Source organism: Myotis lucifugus, unplaced genomic scaffold (genome assembly GCF_000147115.1).
Source record: "Myotis lucifugus unplaced genomic scaffold, Myoluc2.0 scaffold_280, whole genome shotgun sequence".
NCBI classification, from domain to species: Eukaryota; Metazoa; Chordata; class Mammalia; order Chiroptera; family Vespertilionidae; genus Myotis; species Myotis lucifugus.
Window position 1 is genome coordinate 293,251 of NW_005871328.1, and position 9,331 is coordinate 302,581.

Consider the following 9,331-nt stretch of genomic DNA (forward strand, 5'->3'; position numbering starts at 1 on the left):
AATGCTGAGTACCCTGAAATCCCCAGTACTGGTGCCCAGTGGGAGAGAAGGGTCCCCTTCTGTCTACCCCCCACTTCCCCTCACTTCCATCTTTGTGAACAATAAATCAATATGCACAGGTTCTGGGATGAGTACTTGGGCCCACGTGGACCGGGGTGGTTTATTCCGTGTGTAAAAAAAGAGAAAGGGCACAATTGGGACCACAGAGAAAAAGGCCCCAGAGCTCTCCTGTGCTTCCAGGGAGCCTCTGTGAACCCTGACCCCTCCAGCCCTCCCTGGCCTCAGGGAGGATTATAGGGTCACTGAGCCCCACGGGATAGCCCAGAGCAGGCAAGGAAGAGACTCCAGACCAGCTAAGTAGTCCAGGGGTAGGAAGGCACCCACGAGGCCCTACACAGCAATGGAGCCATCGCGGAAGTCTGTCCTCCCAATGAGGATATTGACGACGACTGGATGGCCATCTCGGCACTGCTGCTGGGCATCACGAAGCACCTTCACCACCTGGTCCTCATTCTCCCGTGAGAGCAGCAAGCCCTGGGCCCCCAGACCCATGGCTGCTTTGTGATAATCTAAAAGGGGAGATCAAGTCAGATGGTGGCAGGGACCCAGCCGACCATGCAGCCAGCCCAAGAGAGACACACAGCCGAGCCAGGGACAGCCTCCCCCATGCCAGGCCCCTCACCAGTGTAGGCCAGGCCACAGGCCACATTGCTGCCCAAAGAGGGCACCTGCTCCCGAGAAATCTGGGTCCAGCCAGCATCATTCCCTATCAAGGCCATCACTGGGATCTGCAGGGAGAGGATGAGGCCAAGCCACAATACTCAGCCCCCAGGCTTGGCCAGCCAGAGGACCTCCGCCAGACAGAAGCAACCCCCTCCCAGCCCAGCCCACCCAGATGACATCTCCCAGAACCTCAGGCTTCACCTGGGGCGGCCGGTTACCTTGTGTCTGACAAAGGTGTCAAATTCGATGAGGCTGTACCCAAAAGCTCCATCCCCAAACAGGCACCAGACCTGAGGTGGGACAGGACATAGTTGGGGTTGTTCATGGCCCAAAAAGCAGCAAGCCACCTGCCTCCAGGCTCTGACTCACCTCAGCATCTGGCCGGCACAGTTTGGCCCCAAGTGCAAATCCTGCACCAACCCCCAGAGTCCCGAAGGCCCCTAGGAGAACCAAGAGCATGTGGGTGTGAAGGGGACTGGACGGTACAAGCTGCCCCAGGCGTAGGCCCTTCCTTACCAGGATCGAGCCAGCACAGGGGGCCACGGGGCTGCACCAGGTGGGCGGCAGTGCCCACAAAGTCCCCGCCATCTACCACCAGAATCGAATTGTCAGGCAAAGTTTCTTCCACCAGCTGCAGCACCCGCACGGGGTTCAGGTGTTGGGATACAGGCATCATCGCCTTCTCCCTGCAATGGACCAGTGCAGGTCAGCAGGGCCAGCAGCAGACCTTGCTGGGAACCTACCACCACCCTCCATGTCCACCAGCCCCCACCGAAAGGACTTCTCCTTCTGCTGGTCGGCTTGCCGAAGCTCCTCTGCCCAGTCTGAGGCCCATGTCTGGCCCTGAAGGCCCTCCACCAGCTTCAACACAAAGGAGCCCACGTCTCCTGGGGAAGGAAGAGGGCACAGCTGCAGAGAGGTGGCCTCCTTCTGCCCTTTCAGCACACGAGGCCCAAGCCAACAGGAAGCCAACAGCAGCCTTGGAACAGGAGGCAAGGAGGCAGGCCAGGGGCACTCCTTGAGCAAATCGGGGAAAACATACTGGGAACCAGGTTAGGGCAGCCAGGGTGAGAGGGAGGGCAAGGCTGGAGAAACAAGATTTAGGGAGGACAAAGTGGGTTAGAAACCCAAGCCAACCTCGTCGCCAGCCTCCCCATCACACCCCAGATCATTAGGTCCATCAGTTCTTCCTCTGAAAGATATCGCTAAAAACACCTCCATCTGCCAAGTACATCTCTACAACCCAGGCACACAGAGTGCTTGTGAGCAAATATACGAGCTGGTGATGATGCACTTTCATCAACTGCATTAGGAAATAATCACCTCGAGGCTCAGAGTTGAGTTTCTCTTTCCCTGTCCATCCTCGATCCAGGCCTTGTCATTTCTGTCCTGACCCAGTTTAACAGACCCCTTGACACCGCCTGGCCCCTCCAACTTGCTGCCCCCCCAACTGCTACAGTGGGCCTTCCCAAACATGATGAATGAAACTGCCACTTCTCTGCTTGACACAGAGTTCCCTGTCACCAGCACTGCAGGGAAGCCCATGTCCTTACAATGATGGGCAAAGCAGGACACAGAAAGGCCAGGGGAGAGGACTGATCCGGGGTTGAGGTTATGACAGATTGACAGAGACCTCAGGGGCCAAGGAGTGAGCTCTCGGTCCTAACAACAGCGGGCAGCGTGAGAGGATTTGCAGCAGGGGACATGGTCACATGCACATTCCCAGGCCTTCCCTCTGGTGCACGCCCACCATGTGTTCATCCAGAAGCACTCATCAGTCTGAGAGCTGAATCTATGGCTCTGGCTGACTGGGTGCTCCCTCAGGCAAGGTCCAGAACCCAGAACCCAGCTCGAGCCAGCTGCAGCAGAGGCCAGGAGAGGGCCCAGGAGCACGTGTGTGGGTCACCCTGCACAGCTTCCTGGGGCTTCCAGAACATGTCTGAGTTGATCAACATCTCTTTCCGGTTACGGTTGACAATGATGATCTTGCTGCTTCGGCTGAGGACACGGCCATAGGACAGACGGAAGTCACACACAACTCCTAGGGTGGGAGATAGGGGAACAGTGGATGGAGGGCCAGTGTCCTGGGGGATGCCGACTACCTAATTTAATCCACCATAACAGACTGAATACAAAAGGGTGCCCGTTCTTCACCTCTCCATGGCCCCATGCGACGTGTGATGACTTTGTAGCTCCCAGCCCTTAAGGCTGGGCTGGCCTCGGGATGTGCTCTGGCCAGCAGCATGTGTCAGGAGTGCTGGCATGCGTTCCTCAGACCAGGCTTCAATAAACCTTGCAGCTTCCACTCTCCTTTAAATAACCTTGCTCCCCCCGCCCTACATGTTTCTCATCCCCCAAGTGAAGCAGCCCAAGCCAGCCTGCTGGATGATGAGGAACATGGAGGAGGAGGTAGAGAAGAGTGAGAACTCAGAATCCTAGCTGAGGCCATGCCAACCCAGCGATAGCCCCAGCCAATCCCCAAGTATGTGAGCCAGCCCAGCCTAGATCGGCACAGCTGCCCTCCTGCCTCCCCAACCGCAGACTCCTGAATGAGCCCTGCCAAAACCAGAAAACCTACCACCTTACCTGTTGGTGGGTCTTGAGAAATAATAATTGCATTTTAAGCCACTGAATTTTGGAATGGTTATTACACAGCAATAGCTAACTGATACAAGTATTATGTGTCCGGCAGACTTCAAAGCACTTTATGTGGAAATGTATATGCCGTATGTGTACATGCTGTATAAAGGATAAATGCTGTATAACATGTACAAATGCAAATGCTGTGCACAAAGTTCCACAGAGCCCACTATCTGTGTGTCCTCCTCTGTGCAAAGCTGGGTCACAGCACACAACTACAACCTGGCACGAGTTCAGGTGAATTTCAAATTCAGAGACCTTGAAAGGGGCAGGGGTAGGGCCAGTGAGTACCAGATTAGGAGGGGCAGGATCACAGGGTAAGGGGGGTCCTGGAGTGAGGGAAAGGGAAGAGAGGGGGTGGAGGCTGAAGCCCACCTGCCAGGAGAACAACGTCTGCCTTCTTCAGGGCGGCACCGCGGTTCTGCCGGATGTGCAGGGGGTGGTTTCGGCCCAGCAGCCCCCGTGCCATCCCGCCCAGGAAGCAGGGGACACCCAGAGTCTCCATGGCAGCCCTGCAGGTCCAGGTAAACGGAAGTGAGTGTGGCCACGGGCCTGCCAGTCCCCACAGGGCACCAGGGAACCAGGGACCAGGAATGTGATAGTAAAGGCAGGGCTGAGGCTTCTCACCGAAGCTTGCTGGCAGGTGTCGGGGGCAGTAGGGCCTGGCTCCCCAGCACCACAAGGGGCCTTTTGGCCCGGCTCAAGATCTCCACACAGCGCTGAACCTGGGGCAAGAGGTGGGGCTCAAAGAGCCGACCCTGAGTCACCATTAGCCCCCAAGATCAAAGTCCCAATACTGACTCAGGGACAGGCCGTCCTGCCAGGTGGGGTCCTCGGCCAGGAAAGAGGGGCAATTTACCTGCTGGGGGGATGCCTGGGGGATGTCCAGAGGTAGGGGCCTTCGGGCCGAGGCTCCCAGGCTCCTGCAAAGAGATTGGCCAGGTAATTCTCTAAGTACCTGCGAAGAGGAAAGGAAAGAGTGGTTACCAGGATTCATTACTGAGGTTCCAGGAGCTGAAGGAGGGAAGTCGGACAGGCACAGGGGTGGTCGAGCAATGGCCCAGGGACAAACCCCAGGGATCAAGTCTCCAGCAGCCAGTTTCCCCTTGGAAGCTTCGGATGACCACTCCAACCTGACACAGACCCTCAGAAACAAGTGACAGGCATGGAGTGCCAGGATCAGGGCCACAGCTGCAGGGTTAGGCAGAGGTGGCTCTGCCGCTTCCTAGCTGTGTGACTTTGGGCAAATGATATAACTTTTCTGAGCAAACTGCCCTGTAAAATGTAAAAGGAAGCCTCCCTCCCAAGGCTCAGTGAACTATCCATTCAGGACACAAAGCACTTTGCAATACCCTCCATCAGTGGAGCCATTCACATCATCAGTACGCCTGCCTTTCTCTAGCGTCCCACTTCTCTGTCTCCTTAATCATTGGGTCACAGGGCCCTGGTTTTCCATGAAGCCCCGTGCAGGGCTCTGGAGATACACAGATAAATCCTGCTCAGCCCTGCCCTTAAGAACACCCAATCCAGCCAAAACCAGATACATGGGTGTTGGCAGGAAGCAGTCGGAACGGGAAGCTTCTGTTTCTCTTTGGAGTCAAACTGCAGAGAATGAGAACAGGCCAAGGAAGGAACCATGGAGACCCCCAACATGGAAAGAAAAGGCAAAAGCTAGCCTTGCAGGGGCTGAGGAGAGAAGCCTGGGAGGAGGAGGTGGAGGGGACTATGAGGCCAGGGAGCAAAGAGGCTGTCAGGGCCACAGAACAGAACTGCTTAAAACTTCTGCCTCCCAGATATGACTACTGACCATTTCCTACGTGTTAGCACCCCTGAGCCCTGCTCTCTATTCCTGGTTCCCTAACCATGTTGAAGGAAGGATAGGAGACACCTTGCCTTTCACCTGACATGACACGGGATTCAGCCCTGTTCTTATTTAAAGCTAGAGGCCTGGTGCATGAAATTCATACACTCAGGGGGGGCCCCTCAGCCTGGCCTGTGCCCTCACGCAGTCAGGGAGCCCTCAGGGGATGTCCAACTGACAGCTTAGGCCCACTCCCCACCTAAGCCATCAGTCAGCCATCCTTAGCGCTGCGGCGGAGGCAGGAGAGGCTCTCGCCACCGCTGCCACTGTGCTCACCAGCTATGAGCCTGGCTTCTGGCTAAGCAGTGCTCCCACAGCACACTGACACCAGGGGGCAGCTCCTACATTGAGCGTCTGCCCCCTGGTGGTCAGTGCTCGTCATAGCAACCAGTTGTTCCGCCGCCATTGGGCTGAAACCGGCTCTCCCAACATCCCCCAAGGGGTGCCGAATTGCAAGAGGGCACAGGCCAGGCTGACGAACCCCACCTGTGCACAATCAGGGCCAGGGAGGGGCGAGGGAGGTTGGCCAGCCGGAGAGGAACCACGGGAGGGCTCCAGGGCGTGTCCAGCCCATCTCGCTCAGTCCTGATTGGCTGGACCCCAGCAGCAAGCTAATCTACCAGTTGGAGCGTCTGCCCCCTGGTGGTCAGTGCATGTCATAGCGACTGGTCAACCAGTCGACTGTCTGCCCCCTGGTGGTCAGTGCACATCACAGCAAGCAATTGAGCAGCCTTAGCATTCATTAGCATATTGTGCTTTGATTGGTTGAACAGATGACCAGACAACTGGACACTTAGCATATTAGGCTTTTATTACATAGAATAATAATGGTTAATTCTTTAGACTTGAGCATTTGCACTATCAAAACTATCTCATTTTATTCTTCACAGACTCTTATAGTCTAGTGAAAAGCAGGCAACGTTCATCCATTTTACAGATGAGGAAGCTGAAGCCAAAAAAGGTTTAATCACATTATATGTAAGTAAAATTGTTATGCTTTACACCTTCAACTTAGAGTGCTGTCTGTCAATTATATCTCAATAAAAATGGGGGGAAATGGTTTAACCATTTGCTCAAGTTAACACAGCTAGTTAGCGGCAGTCCTGGAATGTGAACCCATGTCTCTGGACTTCCATGTCACTCATTAGAGATGGCCCATAGCTCTGTGAGTAAAGCGCTGAAGGCTCCTCCAGGCTGAATCCTCGTGTGCCATTAACAAGCTGGATGACTTCATGCAAGTCATTCAGTAAAATACCTTAATTCGAAGGGTTGTTATAAAAGACATGGAGTAAAACCGCTACTCCTTGAACTTCCCCTCAAGGTGCATCTCCCAAGCCCAGGGTTCAGGAACCTGTCTGTCTTGTTTACTGTCACCCATATTCATCCTGGTACATGGCACATAGCACACTTGCTAAATATATAAAGGAGGACTGGAAGGAGCAGGGGCAAGGACGGGCAAAGGGGGGAAGGAGGATTGATTCTTCCTCCTCCTGTGCGGTTTCACCCAGGCCCACCTAGTGGTGACCAAAAATGGACCCTTTCGCATACCTCTGCTTGAGCTGTGCCCCTACCCGTTTCTATCTGCTCAACTGAAGGAAGTGCCCCTCAAACTCCTCAGCTCTTTTAAAACCTTCAGGTTTACCCCAGGCCAGCCCCACTACCCTGCTCTCTCCAAGATCCTAGCCACTTGCCACTCAAAGCCCCAGAGTGAGCTGTGCCCATGTCACAGGCCTGCAGGGACCCACTCCAGTCCCTTTCTCCAGGTACTCATCAGTGATCCATCCATGTCTCTGCATCCCACAGCCACTACCCAGATCCAGGCCATCATCACCTCTCATCCTGGGCACAACCATACCTCCTCCCTGGCTTCCCACCTTCCACCCAACCAGCGTCCATTCTCCAAACACCAGAGGAAACATAATAAAAGCCTGAATCAGAGTATCCCACACCTCTGACTAAGGCCCTGCAATGCTTCTTAATGAACCTCGAATTAAAAGTAAAACTGCAGGCACTCCCAGTGAGCCATGCTGGCTGCTCTAAACTCAGCCCCTGCCCCCTCTCCTCTTTGCTCACCTGCTGCAAACTCAGCCCCTGCCCCCACAAGCCACCTTGCTTTCCCAACCCACCAAGTTCATTCCTGCCTCAGGACCTTTGCATATGCTATACCCTCCACCTAGAATTCTCTTCCCATGATTGGTTCCTCTCCATTAATGTGCAAATCAATAAATAGCTCAAAGAGGGATAAATGCTGGCAAAAGGTTGCAGGAGAAGGGAGGAGGTCATGGTGGGAGTGGGGCTACCCACCAATAAACTGCTCGACCCATGAGGCCCTTGGGTGGCTTGGCTGGCACCATCTCCTTCTGGACCATGAAGTAGGGATACAGCACATCGATGGGCAGCTCCACAAACACAGGGCCTGTGGGAGCAGGGAGGACACTGAGCTTGCTGGACTTCCCTAACCCCCAGGTCCTAGGACCTGACCACTACCCAGCCCTCTACCACCTACCCGGGGTGCCCGACTGGGCAGCGGCCATCGCAGTCCTCAGAGTGGGCATGATGTCCCGCACCCTGTGCACAGAAGCACAAAACTTGCAGAGTGGCCGGAACAAGGACATCTGATCAATGGCCTGGAGTGCACCCCGGTTCTGGTGGAAACGGGTTCAAGGGAGTTATGGGGTAGGAGCCCTCCAAACCTCCCTGGAGCCCCTACCACCTCCTGAGGTCAGGGTACCTGCAGCAGAGTACTGGCGGCCCCACCCAGAAGCAGTACTGGGGACTGGGCTATCTGGGCATTCTTCACTGCTGTCACTGTGTTGGTGAGGCCAGGGCCTGCCGTCACTGCCACCACGCCCACCGTTCCTGGAATACAGACCCTGTCACCCTCTGTACCCAATGCCCATCCTACTGGCCACCCCCCATAGAAAACCCTGCCCCTCAAAGATCCCCCATCCCAGCCCCTAGCCCTCTCTGCTCTGCCCTCACCAGTCAGGCGGGCCACAGCATCAGCAGCAAACACGGCTGTGACTTCATGGCGTGTGTCCACCACGCGGATGCCCAGCTTCTCACAGGCCACCAGCAGCGGGGAAATATGCCCACCAACTAGTGTGAAGAGGAACTTCACACCATGAGCCCTCAGCACAGCTGCCACGCTCTCCCCACCATGCCGGTTGCTCACCTTGTCCACCTAAGCCCATGAAGCGGAAGAGGAAGACTGTCAAGAACTAGGGCAAGGGCACCAGGGCAGGTGGGAAGAGGGGTGATCCCCCACACCCAGGAAGGAGGGAGGGAGCAGGGCCAGAGGGATGTGGGGAAGGCACATAGCTTACCATCCTCATGTCATTACAGTTGACCCTTGAACAACACAGGGGTTAGAGGTGCCAACCCCCACGAAGTCAAAAATTCACTAATAACTTCTGACTCCCCCAAAACTTAATTACTAATAGCCTATTAACCATAAGTCTTATCGATAATATAAATAGTTGATTAACACATATATTGTAGGTTATATGTAGATTATGCTGTATTCTTACAATAAAGTAAGCTAGGGGGAAAAATGACATTATTAAGAAAAATCATAAGAAAGCCCAGCTGGCGTGGCTCAGTGGTTGAGCGTCAACCTATGAACCAGAAAGTCACAGTTTCATTCCCAGTCAGGGCACAAGCCCAGGTTGTGGACTCAATCCCCTGTGTGGGGTGGGCAGGAGGCAGCCAATCCATTATTCTCTCTCATCATTGATGTTTCTATCCCTCTCTCCCTCTCCCTTCCTCTCTGAAATCAATAAAAATATAGTTAGAAAAAGAAGAGGAAGGAAAAGAAAGTCATAAGGAAGAAAAAGCACATTTACTGAATTCTGTGTTTATTGAAAAAAACCTGCACATAAGAGGACCCATGTTAGTCAAGACTCAACTGTATATCCTTTTACAGCTAAGGGGACCAAGACTTGCCCAAGCAAGATTCAAAGTCCCGTACAATCAACATTGTTAAGCACCCTGCTCTGTTACACTGTCCGCCCAGAGATGTTGGGAGAATCAGGGAGAGAGGGGGAAGGTGGATCTACAACACCCAGGGAAGTGTGGCCAAAAGCACAAGGCAGGAGTTACCAGCTG

The 9,331-nt window shown here is 54.4% G+C and overlaps 1 protein-coding gene across 1 annotated transcript; it reads right to left on the reverse strand.

Annotated features, from left to right (window-relative positions):
* Nucleotides 1-120: 120 nt before the first annotated feature.
* On the reverse strand, nucleotides 121-8,780 carry ILVBL (ilvB acetolactate synthase like). The gene is given in 16 exon segments (XM_006099689.3): nucleotides 121-569; nucleotides 683-788; nucleotides 942-1,013; nucleotides 1,093-1,163; nucleotides 1,240-1,409; nucleotides 1,496-1,610; nucleotides 2,630-2,764; nucleotides 3,739-3,875; nucleotides 3,991-4,088; nucleotides 4,223-4,257; nucleotides 4,260-4,321; nucleotides 7,529-7,640; nucleotides 7,731-7,869; nucleotides 7,956-8,083; nucleotides 8,207-8,408; nucleotides 8,551-8,780. Coding segments are annotated over 16 exon segments (1,770 nt in total). The 5' UTR covers nucleotides 8,560-8,780; the 3' UTR covers nucleotides 121-390.
* Between the last annotated feature and the right edge of the window lie 551 nt (nucleotides 8,781-9,331).